Source organism: Peromyscus leucopus, chromosome 2, assembly GCF_004664715.2.
Source record: "Peromyscus leucopus breed LL Stock chromosome 2, UCI_PerLeu_2.1, whole genome shotgun sequence".
Lineage (NCBI taxonomy): Eukaryota > Metazoa > Chordata > Mammalia > Rodentia > Cricetidae > Peromyscus > Peromyscus leucopus.
The window spans coordinates 83548109-83564779 of record NC_051064.1 but is presented as its reverse complement, the minus strand read 5'-3'; the positions used below and the strand labels follow the sequence as shown (position 1 = coordinate 83564779).

The 16671-nt window shown below is 37.1% G+C and overlaps 1 protein-coding gene across 50 annotated transcripts in view; it reads left to right on the top strand.

Moving 5' to 3' along the window:
* The window catches only part of Ptprd (protein tyrosine phosphatase receptor type D), a 2272674-nt gene that overhangs the window by 2177262 nt on the left and 78741 nt on the right, over positions 1-16671 (top strand). For all 50 annotated transcript variants that reach the window (XM_037203364.1, XM_037203377.1, XM_037203376.1 and 47 more), the window contains one exon: positions 14675-14798. In XM_037203364.1, coding sequence (XP_037059259.1) covers positions 14675-14798 — 124 coding nt within the window. The remainder of the gene's footprint in view (positions 1-14674; positions 14799-16671) is intronic.

The following is a 16671-nucleotide window of genomic DNA, read 5'->3' as shown; positions in this document are numbered from 1 at the left end:
CCTTGGTATCATTTGCTCTGGAAAGAGTAATAGCCTTTTTGTGTTTGATCTGTAATTATTGCCACAGCATCTAGCTAGCTACAATGCCACACAGCAAGGACTAGAATTGTTGTTAGAAATAAACCAACACTGTGAGGTAAAGCTGCTCTTTTTTTTTTTTTTTTTTTCACATATCACACAGAACAAGAAAGACCAATTTGAAAATTATTAGGTATTTTTTAAATAATCCTAAGAACATTATTACCTGCCTTGCTAGAGGCCTTTGGTCTTTGCAAGTTTAACATATAGCTGCTCTCCTATAGCCCAGCTGAGCTGGCTTCTTCATATGTGCCAGAACTTTGTTAGACTCTAGAGTAGAAGGTGAATAATGTACACAATCATGGCCCTTGAATTCAGCATCTAATGGTCCCTTCAGTTTTTTGTTTCTGATTTTATTTTTTCAGAAGAAACTTTAGTTCTGCCACAATTTTGTTCGGTTTCAAATAAAATGTAGCTGTGAGTTTGACTTTGCTGTAATTAGACTTGGATTTTGTTTATTGTATTTCTTATATTCACTGGTGAGGGATGATAGGGTGTTTTTTTTTTTTCCCCAGCATTCAGGAAGCTCAGAGGTTTAGTGCAGTTAGAGCAGGAGCAAAGGTCTCAAAGCTGTTCTTCAATGTCTGTATTTACTCATTCCATGGACAGAAAAATAAGTACTTCAGACTCCTATGCTTTTGGAGCCGTCTCAGAGAAATTCATTTTTCCCCTCATGTTCTGTTACTGGAGTGTATGTAAAATGAGATTAGGGAACAGCATTTGTTCTTTATTATGTTTCTCTGGCAGAACTGCTTAATGTTTCTGGAGGCTGTGGGAGCGGTTAAGAAGCACAGCATTGTAGGCTACAATTTCAACCAAAATCCCCCCTGCTGGATAAAGCACAGGGCTACAGAGAGAAGTGCGGGTACCGCCACAGTATCATATAGATCTTTTATGTTCTGCTCACTCTCTAAATCACTGGTTAAGGTGCTCTGCTTGTCTTTAACGTCTGTCTTGGAAAAGGAGGATTTGTCTTTCGGAGCATACCATTTATGTTCATTTCTTTGCCCACACTGCTGTTTTGAAGAATGGTTAGCCTCCTTGTATTTTGTTTGCTATCCTGCTGTATTTTCAAAATGCATCTTTCACTTAGAGTTTGTCATATTCAGCACAATAAAAGCAGACTATCTCCTCTCTAAAGTATGTCTTTAAAAGCAACGTATGTTTAAACTAAAATCAGATATTTTCCAGAATGAAGTTCTCATTTGCTTTTAATTACTTATATGCTAATAGTAATTTTTATTTTGTGAAAGGAATTCATTTTTTAATAACATTAAGAATGATTAAACATTTTTTATATATACACACATATATATAAATATATATATTTCTTAGGAAGTTTATGATTCTTCAGATATGTCCAACATTGGATCTAAAAAGAAGTATTTTTAATCTTTTAGCATATTGTAGGCCTTGTTCAGTTTGTACAAATTTGAGTCAAGTTTAGCCAATGAATCACTTTTAGTAGTATTAATAATTGATGTTGGAAAACTGAGAGCTGTCAGAATGGGTGGGGACATGTTCTGAAGCCTCTTCTACTCTTTCCCTGTCAGGCTCACAATATTTAACTACATTTTATGACTTGACAAATGAAAGTCACACACATTTATGGGTATTTTATTGTTAGCTACACTAGGGTAGCTATTTCATCAATGGCACAGATATATGGTGGGCTATATTTATACATAGGCCCTTATCATGGAATGAAAGGAATAAAGACTAGTCAGGTGAAAGCTTTGTAGTGGCACACACCAGTACTCTGGAACCAAGCACAGGGCGCTCATCATTTTGAAGTCAACAAGGACTACATGGAGAATTCCAGGCCAGTGTGGACTATAGTGTGAGGCACTTCCTGACACATATACCCACAAAGAACAAGTTATAATGATAAAATTAAACAATTTTGAGAAAAGAATACTAGGCTATGTTTATCTAATTGCCACAGGCATGTACTATAATGTTAGATGTTAGACACATGAGCAAATGCTTGAGAATCTTCTCAACTCAAGAATGTGGAATTGATGTGAACCCTTTAAGAAAGGAAAGATTTACAAAAGCAGAAATGATTAGAAAATTCTGTCTAGGCGAGGAGTATTCCAGTGTGAAGTCAGAACTGAGAACTCCCAACAGGGAGAGTGAAAAACAACCAAGGGTTGAAATTCAGGATTATTTATCACGCCTGATTATAACTATCACACTTAATAGTGAGTGGGATGCACCATGAAGGGCACAGCATGGCAATCCTGACTTGAAAGGACTTTAACTGAGTATAAGTAGTGTGATGCTATCAAACACGAATGAAGAATTTGACCAGCCATCTCAGAGACACCCACTTCTGTGGTTACATTTTTTTTCATCTGGGTTTAAATTTCAGGTGTTTCTTCTTTGCACACATTGTGGGCTTTTGTTTGTTTGTTTAATGTGCACTGCACTCTCTTGGTGGAAACCTGCTTCACTGGCAACTTACATTTTGAGCATGTAGACATCTCTCCCACAATAGTGTACAGAAACCCCATATAGGACTACAATACAGGATTATAACTGCCATAATTTCTTTGTATTTGGATTCATTAAACTATGATTATATGAAGCAACCCAGTTCTTTGTTAATGACAGATTTATTGGAGGCAAGCTTTCAGCAGGCTTGTACCAGAAATCCTTTTAAAGTGCTATCCATTAAACCATTAAACTGGTCATTAAAGCTGTTAGTGCAGACTGTTACTCATGAGTTATTGGTCTCACCATTCTCAGTGGTCTCTGCCAATACCATTCTATCCTGTGCTCCATTATTCCTCTTCATTTCCAAGGAGAGGGCGTACATCAGCTTCTGTCCTTTGCTCGGAATTACTAGTGTGTATGAGAGGCAAAAAACAAGAGGGATGCTCTGTTGTGTGGGTAGAAATGTGTCTTTTTGTTCCTAATTATATAAGGTAAAGATTGTACTTAAGATCTTGTGCTTGCTTTTTTTTTTTTCATTTGATTTAGAGAAAAAGCTACTTTACTAAAAATCTCAACACATGGAAACTTGTAGTTTTGTCTTTCATTACCACAGAATTTTTGGAAACGAAGTGACCATGGTATGAGTATATCATTAGACCAAACTGGTAGAGACATCTGGAGTTAATCTATTTTCCTTACTGTCCACAGTTTTGAAATAAGAAGTTAAGATTTATGATAGCAAATGTATAATTTGTGCATATGTTAGAGGGTCATGATTAAGACTTCAGACTTCAAAGCCAGAACTCCCAGTGTGACTCATGGAAAGTGGCATCATGGTCCAAGCCTACATTTCATTATCAGTAATAGGAAGCAGTGTCTTTTTCTTTATTTTATGAATTAAGAAAGATTCAGGTATAATGTCGAAAGTAGATAGACTCACTAGTCCTCATCCTCAAACTAAGAGTTTAAACCTCTTTTGTGAGTTTGGAAGGGTTGAGCTAGTTCTGTGCTGGCTTTTCAGAACTCCTTCTTGATGGTTAATCCACCCAGTGTGTTTCCTTCCTAGACCCCAAAGTCCAGGTTAAACACACACACACACACACACACACACACACACACACACACACACACACACACACTATACCAAGTATTGAATTCTAAAATCTGCTGCCTCTGTATCTAATGAGACCAAGGAAATCAAATGTGTAATTTTTGGAAAGTGTCCTAAAACTCACCTTTTTTCTCATTTTGGACAGCAGTAGGATGCTTCCAAATTAGAAACTAAAGAATTCAGGTGTAACTTAAAGAAAAGGATTAAAATATGAATGCCCTCACCCCAGATGAGTACTGTTGTCATTGGCAGGTATCTAGTGGAGTGTGTGTGTGTGTGTGTGTGTGTGTGTGTGTAGAGAGAGAGAGAGCATGAATATGCATGTATACATTTTAACCATAGTTATCTTTTGAACCTCTAGTGGCAATATATGTCTATATCAGTAGAAAAATAGCAGCTTCATTGGCTAGCTACTTATTACACTGAAATTTACCAGCCTCCTATTATATTAAAGTTATCCAGAATTTCTTTTCATAAATAGAAATTATTCTTCAGTGGATCTACTATCCAGTTGTCTGGGGCAATGACTTGTTTTTCACTTTCAAAATTATATGTAGAATGTAGTATGTCCTGGTATATCTATAGTACAGCCTTTGGAAATCTTTGTGTGTGTGCCTGGCTCAGAGTTTGAAGAGGATAAACAGTAGGGAAGGTATCTATCTGTCAGATAGTGAAAGGAATTAATTTTAAGCCTGATCTTCAGATGAAGAAACAGCATTGCTGAGGTCATAATCCTCCACAACTTGATTCTTGGTTTTGTGAACATAAGAATTGGATTCTGGGAACATTACCTTTCACAATTGTAACTGTGATCCCATAGCTACCCAGATGCCCATGGTCATCTTCCTCCTGACTTTCCATCTTCTATGTGTCTATGATTTCCATGTTTCTTTTCAATTCCTTAGCATCCGTTTAGACATGTTTTTTTTTCCTTTTTTTTTATTATTATTTTACAACACCATTCAGTTCAACATAATAGCCACAGATTCCCCTGTTCTCCCCCTCTCGTCCCCCCTCCCCCCAACCCACCCCCATTCCCACCTCCTCCAGATCAAGGTCTCCCCCAAGGACCGGGGTCGACCTGGTAGACTCAGTCCAGGCAGGTCCACTCCCCCCCTCCCAGACCGAGCCAAGTGTCCCTGCATAAGTCCCAGGATTCAGACAGCCAACTCATGCAACGAGCCCAGGACCCGGCACCAATGCACAGCTGCCTCCCAAACAGATCAAGCCAAATGACTGTCTCACGTTTAGACATGTTGATGCATGCAATTTTTAAGAGACATGACATGCATGTTCTCACAAGTACTTCATATTTGAAAATGTGCAATTGAATTGCTTGAACACTTGAGCAGTAGAACAAGCCTGTGCTTTCATTTTCATTGCACTAAGAAAAAGATATGATGACATAATTATACCTATTCTTCCCATGAAGATTATGAATACTAGAAAATATTACATTAGGTACAAAAGAAAAGATCATGAATAGAATGAATCATCAAAGTATAAAATCAGAAGATTAACTCTGGTCTTTGTTCCACAGATGGACCTACATCAAGACAGCTTATTCACTACCATGTTCCTTCTCCCCTCTACCCTTCCCCAAAAGAATAAAATGTAGAGCTGGCAGGATGGCTAAGTAGATAAAGGTGCTGGCTTCCAGGCCTGATGACCTGAATTCAATTCGCAAGACTCACACAGTAGAAGAAGAGTTGTCCCTAGACCTCTATACATACTCCATAGCATATATCCACCACATACATGTACACATGCACATATACACAAAATAAGTAAACGTAAAAAATTAAGGAAAGAAAAATTAGTAATGGCAAAAGGCTCAGACTTTGACTTTATGGAAAACAGAATAGAAGTTTACTAAAAAGTACACAGTCTGTTCTTTTTGTATTCCTTTCTATGATGAGGTTTCATAGATACATTGAGTACGGGTGAATCACTCAGCAAAGCCAGCCACTTCCTCTCCTTCTGGCTTAAATACACCATTGTCACACCTTACTGTTAAAACACTTTTTACTTTTCAGCTGCCCATTTGTCTATATGATGGGGTTTATAAGTAGATTCAGTATTTAACTAAACCACACATCTATCTCATTACACATGGAGGCACACCAACACAGGTTTGACTGATGCTGTGACACTATCAAATTTGAGTATAAGAAAGTCTGGGCTGACTCTAGCCTGCAGCGATCATGTAAATTAGTACTTGAATTGAGATATTTGAGACTGAAAGATGGTCCCATTAATAATTATACCAGAGACACAAATGTAAACAGGGTTGGTAATCTAAGTTAAACTCAGCCGTTATGATAACTCAGTTCTGGCATATTCATTCTCTCTGATCAGAACCTGTAGACTCTCCACAGCTGCCAACATTCTGACCTTGAGGTATCTGTAGAGCACAATTGTTTAAACAAACTTTACAAAACTACATTATATTAGAATGGTACATATTTCAGTAGAGAAAAGTTGGACTAAGTAGAAACTAGCTAATAGCTACTGTGTCATCAATCTAGCAGGGAAAAGGTACAAAGTTTAGCTATATTGTTGCAGAGGTTAGGTCAGAGTGGGTTTCAAATATGCCAAAGTTAAGAATGGGTCTTAACAATCTCCAATTGATAACCACTTGCAAATAAAAGTTTGGTTTCATCCAAGGGAGTTTTACTGGAAAAACGAACTGCTCTTAAATGTAGGCTGCGTACCCAGTAGATAGCCAGCAGAAAATGATTCAGCGGCATCTCTGGAGGTTCCTTGTCTCATAATATCGCATCAGGGTTCTTCCTCCTCTTCTATTTTTAAAACTTTTATCTTATTATTTTTATTTTATTTCTATTTTTTCTTCTCTTTGTATATATATTATGGCTTCCAGTTTAGTATTGTTGTGGGATTCCACAGTGTGGGAAGAAATGTGTCTCTGTTTCTTGCATCTGCTCCTAGGCTCTTTTTCTTCTGGTTGTTTGTTTTGTTCAACTCTGATGTGTTAGTTTTTGTTTTATCCTATTATATTATACTATATTATGTTATTATTTATTATATTGTATTATATTATTCTCCCTGAGAAACTTGTTTGTTTTCTAATGAGAGACAGGAAAGTGTGCGTCCGGGTGAGAGGGGAGGTACAGAGTAACTGGGGCCAGAGAGAGGGGAACCCTAATCAATATATCATGTGAGAGAAAAGAATCTCTTTTTAATATAAGGAAGAAAAGAAAAAAGAATATCTCTTACAATTCAATTGTAAGCACATGTGGCTATAGTTTCACTTTATTTTAATTGGTTTTACATCTCACTGTTCTTTTCCAATATCTACTTATTATCATTAGACCATAAGAAGGAAATGGATTTATCTCTTTCTCATTGTTTTCTGCATTCTGCCTGGTACTCTTTATATATTCATTCTAAAATATGTATTTTAAAATCCACTGTGTGGAAAACATTGAGTTACAATACTAGATAAACCTCAAATCCAATAACAATATTCTCTGTTGATTCTAGTTTTTCAAAAATGTTAAAATGAAATATAACCAATCCAGTTTCAAACAAAATATTTTATTAGGGATATTCTTTAATTTTACAGTCTCAAGTCAATATATGTTATATGTTTTAAATAAAACACATTTTCAGTTTAGAATGAAAATTAACTAAAATCCTAGATTATTAGGTTGTGGTGGCTTTTTTAGTTTATCACATATAAGAGGAAAGAAAGAGTACATGACACCTTAGAGTGTAAATACTTCCTAAAATACCCACACACCATGGATATGAGGAGCAATGGCCATCTCATGTGGTTCTTTAATTTGAAACCCATGTGTTGTGCTGTGTCTTGTTACTTTGCCTGCAAAGGGCAATCACGTTAGCAGCCAGGAGTCAGTCCTGTGTGTGCTGTGCCCAAAGGGCACCTGCTGAGAGCTCGGTCTCCACCTAATAGTTGCACTGAACACATTTTGGGATAAGAGTGATGTGAGGAGTTCTTTAAGTGATGGCTTGTAATTCTCTGTATTCTGCCACAGACAATGAGAAAGCATCAGTTACTCTTATTTCATTTTAGATGTTATTTTAATTTTCTGATCCAGAAAACAAGTTATTGATTAAACATTAACAAAAGTCTTATTTTTCAGTTCTGAGTTCATTTCTTTGTATGAAAAGGGATAAATGATAAATTTAACACAAAGCAAAACAAAATGGAAAAAAAAAACCTTCCTAATAAATGGCAAGCAAAAACAATACTGAAAGGCTAACACACATTTTAACTACAGGATACAAAGTAAAACAAAATGATGTTGAAAATCTCGTTAAAACTTTCTACATTTTATGAAGAACTAATGCTATTGATTAGAGCCCATTAATGTCTTTTGCAAACCTCCTTATGATTTATATTTGCTGGTCTCCTTATAGTGTTGTTTGTTCCTTGCTCTAGCAGTATCATGAAATCAAGATATCCATTCTTCAATTGCTCTTCCCTTTTACAATCTACTAATGTGCTGGTTTTATGAATGAACAGGTCTCCATTATCAAGTGGAAAGGGAAAAGTAACCAATGCATGTAGCTACTTCTGTTCTGTTTTGTTATCTCTGCTGAAAAGTAGATGAGATTCTAAATGATAGAGTTGGACATGTCGTTACATAATAAATAGAGGAGCAAAAAATGAATTGCCTTGCAGTAATAACAAAGCAACTGCCTACATTTTATAATTCCATGTGGACATAAATACAATTGGCATGAAGGGGGAAATAAATTCTAACTAGCTTGCTAAGCTGTAGTAGACAGGGGCTGTTCTGACCTCACTCAGTGGAGACATGTAGGAAAGATAAGATATGCTACTTTTCAGTCAAAACTTTTCAACAGATGCTTTGCCTTCATCCTTGAAGACAGATACAGATTCATCAGTATTAGCAATCAGTTAATTCCCTTTTTATTCATTACCATGCAATACCAAAACATGGTATACTGGTACCTTCAGGAAAGGGAAGATTCGTATGTGAATTAGTTTAATGATGTGATGCACACGGACTATATTTAATAGGTGATTGATTCTTAGCAGAACACAACTATCAAACTTCATAGTGTTCCTGAGAATGTGTAACCTACTTTAATTAATAAATACTGTAGTCATTATACTGATTGCTGATCAAGTGGCTTCTTTTTATAAATCTCTATGGTCATTTTTTTTTATCAATTCAGTCTACTATATCTATTTATTTAGAGAAGATTAAATAGATTCTAACAGAATTTTTCTGCCTGAATGCTGTCTGCAAATCATTTAATTCTTTTCACATTTCTAAATATCATGAGAGATACTGGTGTGTAAAGTGTGGTTATAAAATTCTTCTCCATTACACACTCCTTTATGAACAAATTATAAATTTCTCCAACCCTCTGCAGCTTGTTAGACCAGGCTAGCCTCTCAAGGGCTGGGATTAAAAGACTCAGCTATCCACCCCTTTGTTGTTGCTCATTTATCTGATGTAGGAGATATAGCTAACCATCCAAATAAACTGATTAAAACAAGTCCCTGATCCCATTTCTCTAAAACATTGCCTTTGGGGACAGGAATGTCTTTCTTCTGCTTTGGTCCACCATCAGGAACATTTTGGTCAGCAACTTTGGAAGATTTAATTTCTAGGTCTTAAAGCTATATTTCTTTCAAACTCTGTAATTTGAAGAGATCTTTCAGAAATAATCTTTTTCACAATCATGGAGTAAATCAGCTGGTGCCTATTTCAGAGCATGCATTGCATTGCCTTAGAAGGTGAAGACTATTCGGGGCTTTTGTTGTTTTTATTCTGCTGGCTCCATGACCTGTTCAGATCATTTAAAAGAACTTCTACAAAGTGTAAGGGCTCCCATGGGGAGTCAGCAAAGCCTGGTACATTCAGATGAGGCAGGACCAAGCCCCTCCCCACTGCATCAAGGGTGAGCAAGGTGTCCCACCACAGGTAATGGGCTTCAGAAAGCCAGCTCAGGCACCAGGGATAGATCTTGATCCCACTGCCAGGGGGCCCTACACAACTGTCTCCCATATACAGAGAGCCTAGCCTGGTCCCATGCAGGTTCCACAGCTGTCAGTCTAAAGTTCATGAGTTCATAGGAACTTGGTGGGTAAGGGGAGGGGTGAAGGCCGTGGGAGAGCTAGAGGAAAAGAAGGGGACCTGCAGTTGGCATGTAAAATGAGTAAAATATTTTCTTAAATAGAGAAAAAAAAGAATTAACAAAAAATAGGCCATGTATTTGAAGGACAAGGGATGGGTAAATAGAACATTGTGGAGGAAGGACTAAATAATGTAATTATATCATAATCTCAAAAATAAACAAATAAATTTAAATGTGAAAAAAAGTACTTGCAGGAGTAGAGTCACATAAGAAAACAATGACTTATCTGTACCACTATGACAGAGTGTAGGGGAAAGTGTTGAGCAGAGAGTCACCTCAATTACCTCACATAGCTGAGTCTCTTATTCTGGGCATAGTTATCCTTTCTGCTTCCTCCATTCATCATAATTCTAAAAATATATAAGAATAAATAACACTTTATTATAAAGTTTTGTATTTGTTACAAACTGTGCTCTAAATTTCAAATCTTAATTCAACTCTTAACTGAAGGCAAAATTTTGCATTTGTCTGAAATACTTTTTCACTACATTTGACAAGTGTGGTACATGTATACATTTTTTTCATGAATTGTATACATTTCTTCTTCTGTTCGAGGAAGAATGCCTCAATGTCCATTTATTAACACTGGTAATCTCGAAAAGTCCTGTTTTCTTTCTTCACATGCTAATGGTAACCTATATCAGAGATGCTGTTACAGGGAAAGACTCAACAAGAGCTGATAACTAACTAGATAAGGGGAGCCAAGAGAACACAAGAGCACAGACCTGGCCTGTGGGGGAAGGGACACAGAGAGAGAGAAGGAAGGACCACGGAGGGAAGGGACATGGAGGAAAGGGACACACAGGACACAGACTAAAGTTACTTCTCTTGCTGCAGCTAACCAGAGCTGAAAACATCAGGCTCACCCTTGTCTTTTAGATATTGCTGATACTTTCCACCTCATCTCATATTCTGGCTTATGAAGGATTGTTAGCTTCCACTAAATGCATGTTCTTTTCTTGGTTGAATGTTCTCCTGGCAATTGCTAACTGTGGGAAATATAACCTTTCCTAACTCTGTAAGCATGTATTTTGTTCACATAGCTATATACACCAGTTTACCATTTTCAAATGGGATGGAGAGAAAATATGAATAAAAATAAATGAATAGGAGAAACAACTTTCTGTGGGAATTACCAGTCAGCTCCAGACTGCTCTTCTAAGCTCAAAAGGGACTTGAGAGTGCATGAGGGTGAACCACACTATGGAAAAACCAGATGAACTATGTGGAAAGCTAGGATTTCTCCAGAAGCTAAGGTCATTGAAAGTTCAGTTCCAGTTAAAAAATGAAAATGGTCTGGCCCATAGTTTGGCTAGTAACATAGTTGGTCTAATCCTCCTATATAATTAAATTTTTGTTATTTGTTTTACAAACATACAAAAAAAAAAAAAAACCCAGAATGGATCTGTTTTTGTGGTAGTTCTTTGATGAGTCTCTAAAGGAATATTTTGAGGTTTTTCTCTTGGTTAATGTGGAGGATGAAGTGTAACGCTGAGTACTTATGTTTATGGATTGTGTGCTGTTTTGAAAATGGGAATTATATTTTTCTTTTGACCCAAAGGTTACATTTTAGAAACCACTAAAGAACGTTGCTTTAAAGTGATGACCTCAGCACTGTGAAGAAAAGGTCATCCCCAGGGAGTGTCACTCAAGTACTATAATCTGCTGTGCAAATTTATGAGGATTCTGTCCTGTGCTTAGAATCACAAACAGAGATACAGTGTTTTGATTCCAAGTTTCCTTGCATTGTATTGAAGAACCAGCAGAGGTATGAAACCATCAAGTAAACTTTGACTGAGCTACAGAGGAAGCACAGCACATTTGACCTTTCTACCTAGTAGCTATTTAATTATGGACAAATCATTTTTCTTCTGTGCACCTCACTCATTACATGGAGAGTACCATGATAAACAGGATACCCACACATAGGATTTTTATTTAAAAGTAAATGAGTTAACACAGCAAATATTATAGCTATTGGATAGACACACATTTTCATTGCATTTTTTAAAATAAAAATACAGTACACAATTAGAACTGCACGTGTTACACATAGTTTATTCTTCCACTTACTCATTTTAAGATAAAGTTCTAGTTGAGGTTTTAATACCAAGTATTTGATATTAGCAAGTGCGTACTTGAGACTGCCTTTCTTCTTTGAATTACCCACAAAGGAGATTTCCTTGCATCTGGTCCCACCCATCCCAGAAGCAACTGAGTTGAAAGTCTGTTAGCATTAAAATGATTTTGTTTGAAGTCTTGGTGGGGAGGGGCAGTCTACCTAGATCTCTTGTGTCCAGACAGGGATGTGAAAAACTCTTTAGCATCTTGGTCAGGTTGTTGTTACCATATAGCATACATCTGGGTTGTGGAGTTGAAGGGTCTATTGATTGGCTGGAGAAATAAATTATAAATACAATAAGGCATTCTTACCTATGAATTCTGTGACAATATAGTATACAGATTTCATATTGCTTATGAAATATAAAAGCCCATTTATCAACTTCTAGTTAGGTAAGTCTGCTCACTGTACTTCAGCTTTCAAAGCTCTGCAGAGACTGAAGGAAACCCAGGCAGCACTGTAACTGAGGAAGCTAAAGATGCTCATGGGTGCTGAAACTGCATCAGCATCACAGAGAAGCCTGTTTGACAGAGATTGACAAGGAAGGGAGAATTGAACAGAAAGGAACACACAAGCAGTAGGCCCAAAGCGGGGGAAATCACTGAGTTCAATGAACGAAAAGATGCTAATTTCAAATTATTCCAATGACTTCCTCTTAATTTCTAATAGGAGGGTGCACAGTCAGGGTGCACCAGCTAAATATCTGAGGTTGAAATGGAAATTACATTCCCTATCAGCCAGCATCTGTGTTGCTCTTTGTCCAGGTTGGTCATGATATTCACCCTTAAGAGACTGCAACAGCAGAGGCCAGAGGACACAGATGACAAAGCTCCCATATCATCAATAGCACAAAGAAAGGAGAAAAAAAAATAGGAATAAGAGTTTCACTTATTTATGATTTCTTTGCCTTTCTAACATGGATAACGGAAAGGTGATTTTCAAAGCACTTTGGGGTTTTTTTGTTTTGTTTTTTCTTTCTTTCTTTTTTAAATATAAAAGATGGTGGTATACCTCGCCGACTTTCTGTACTTATTCTTTCCTGAGTTTACTGCTCTCAGCATTCTGACAAGCTCCAAAAATAATGACCTGTGCTGTGTGTTGTTAAATGTTCAGTCAGACAGATAGATACAGATGGATGAGTGCTGAGCTGCACAAAGGCAAGTCAGCATTATTTAATCAATGTTTGTTTGATCCGTGTAAAACAAGTATAAATGTAAGCTGCGTCCCATCTGTCCTATCATCCATGTGAAGCCAACCTCATTTTTAAAACTTGATTTCTTATGTAATTGTCCCAGAATGACACAGGATGATAAGTTGGGATGTGAGGAATGGTTGTGTTTAGATATGTTTCCTGTCTTGGGCTTCTTTATTCTACAGTGACATTCTGGACAGTTACGCAGGCTTGTGCCTTGTAACTAGAAACCAGTAGTTAGTAGTGAGCTTTTGATTCACTGGCCTACATTTGAAGTGTCTGAGTCGCTCCTGCAAGTTTAACTGGGTTACTAACACCAGTGAGTACACTGCCTGTCAGAGAAGGCCTTCAAGCAGTCAGATTTACTGAGTCAGTCTTTTCTTCTACCTCTTCAGCTGCCAAATGAGGGGGTGGAGGAGCCATCTCCTAAGAGTTAAGAAAATTAAATTATACTTGTTGTGAAGCGTAATAACCCGGTATCCATTACAATTCTCCTGTAAGTTTTAGGTTTCCTTCTCACAGACTACATTTTCATATGTACCATACAGCTTGTTCCCACTATCAATTTTTGAACTCTTCAATTAGGCAATTAAGCCTGAATGTAGTTGTAGGTTATATCCACATAGTCCATACAGTAGTTTGTTTTTGCTTGAACTAAGACACTTAAAAAATGTTGAAAATTAGAAAATATAAGGAAAAAAACTCAGGGATAAAAAGAGGCAAACTTGGTAAACATGATGATACACAGACACAATATTATAAACAGAAAAACAACCCAAACCTTCTGTAGAGATATAAGTTGTTTTTCTGACTGTGATAATGATTACTGGCTTCCCTTCATTGCTGGCACTGTCAACTGTTTGGATTGTACAAATTGCCCTGTTATTGGCTATGGTAATTTATAAAGAAACAGATAAAATCATAAATGTCCCTTATGACAGGAGCACATAGGTTAGAGAATCAGAAGCAGAACTGTGCTCAGCAAAGCCAAGGAAAGGCCAGTCAACTGAAAGAGTGTGTGTAGGTCCAGCAGGAAAGACTGGGAAGGAGTACTCCAGTCAACTGGATGTGTGTATGCAGTGCAGATCCAGCAGGAAAGACTGGGAAGGAGTACTCCAGTCAACTGAAGTGTGTGTAGGTCCAGCAGGAAAGACTGGGAAGGAGTACTCCTTCCAGTCAAATGCAAGTGTGTGCATGGGTCCAGCAGGAAAGGCTAGGAAGAGTATCCAAGGCAAATTATGTTCATAGCACCAAAAGAAATATTGAGCTAAAATAACCCGTAAACTACAGCAGCAGAGAAAGAAATGGAAAAGTAAGTTACATCCCTACTGTTATAATATTAACAGAACTTCTGTATTGATGCTTTTCATTTGTGTCAATATTGGTGATTGGTAATATCTCTTAGGATATTGGTTAGTATATGCTTATGTGGGTTATGTTAATGCTCAGCTTCACAGCTAAAATCATCCTTATGAAGTGTGACTTTGGAATTTTCATGTCCATTCCTTGTAATAAATGCCTTAATTTCATGTTTTTCAGTATTGACTTTGTGTGCACTGTTTTTCTTTTCCAGTCAATTGACCCTGGCCAGCAGTTCACATGGGAACACTCAAACTTGGAAGTAAACAAACCAAAGAACAGATATGCAAATGTCATTGCATATGATCACTCTAGGGTTCTCTTATCAGCAATAGAAGGTAAGAAAATGCATATATTATTCAAATTGCTGTTTTCTAGGGCTTAAACATTTGCATGGGAATGCAGTATTGCCTGGATTGTTAGCCATCTATGAAAGTATTTACCTCTAACCCAGGCACAGTTTATTGGCACCTTTTCTTTCTTCCAAAAATGAGTCACAGGAGCATGATGTCATTGCTACCATCACAGAGCATCCCTCCATGAAGACTTGATAATTTACTGATGTTCTTATGTGGAAAGCAATGCTCAGCTTATCTATGATTGTTGATAGTTATGAGCTAACTGCTGGTTTTCAGAAGGGGGCCTATACACTAGGTACTTACTTAAAAAGTAAGGGAAAGGGTGTCTGAAAATCAATCTGCATCTGTTTACTAGAGACAGGGTAAACTTAGGAGTCAATGATGTGATGATTAACAGAAACTAATCACCTTGGAAATATGGAGGGTATCGACTGAGAACTGCTTCATAATCTGTCTCTCACACTTGCAGTTGGAAGTACATTCTAGAGGGGATGATGAATGAAGAGGGTTGTTTCTTAGCAGACCCAGGAGGGTGGTTTCTGCTTCCCTTCTTCCAATAATCAATCCCTGCATGTACCATACTAAAACATCTGGGAGTTCATTCCTGACAATCAGAATTTCAGTATACCTTTAGCCTATAAAAAATCATTAGATTGAAAGACCTTAGAAAATATTTTTTCATGCCACCTAATTCTTTTCACATGTCATGACAGGCAACCTGAGCTACCACCTGTCACATACCACATTTGTCACCAGTGACTCTTCATGCTCAAAGGCTCTCTGTTTAATCTTTTGCAGTTGCTTTAGAAATCATTGAATAGTACTGGCTTCTGATTAATCCTTTCAGGAATTCACAGTACAGATGGTCTCATCCACAGTGGTTCAAGTATATATGTATTTTTCTTTTTCTGCTTTTAAAAAAATCTATGGTAGCAACCACCTTATCTCATAGCTCTTAACTTGAAAGCTGTCTTGGTTTCAGACAATTGGTTTAGCAGGCAAAGCCACTTGCAAGGAGCCTGAGTTGAATCCCAGGATCCACATAGTGAAAGGATGTACGTTGACCTCTAACCTCCACAACACTATGGCTCATGACTGGATGAGCAAAAACACAAATAAAATATGAATTAAAAAATGTTAAAGCATTTTTGGTAAGCATAAAAGGAAACAATATATTAATTCCCAGACTTGGGAGTAAAATACTTTTTTAAATCATTTGACTAAGCATGCACCTGCAGCCTACTTTTGGCTCAAATTAGCCTTTTGGCTCAAATTAGCCTTTTGGCTCAAATTAGTGGTATCAATGGACCATAAAATTCTATCACATTAGTTTTGATGCTGGAAAGTATTGTAATTTCTCTTACTAGTGGCTGGATATAGTAGTGTTCAAATGTAAATGTTCTTCCATCCCCAAAACACTGATTAATCTTATCAGGAATCACCAGTGCCAGTTGAGGCAGGATTAGTTCACATTGGTAACTACTTCTTTCTCATTCTTGTTGAGAAATTTAAGCTGATGTTTGTGGATGGCTGAAGATGGGCTCTATATTTTAGCTCTATGTGTCCACTTTACAATGAAAAGGAACAAATAGTAGTTCCTTATCTATAAAGTCATTATCATAGTAAAAGAGGAGCAAAACTAAATCACAGATAGAGGAACTAAATCTTTCAAGTAAATATGGAAGGAACTAGGTAAATAAGCAAGAAACTCTAGAGAGCTAGCTGGCTGTCAGCTTTTGCTTTCCTTAGTACCAAATCCCTCTATTTTTTGATACTTTGCCATAACTTTCCATAGCCTATTATTTTTCACATCTTACAAGAAAGGTTGTTGAGATGGTGGCGGGGGAACTCT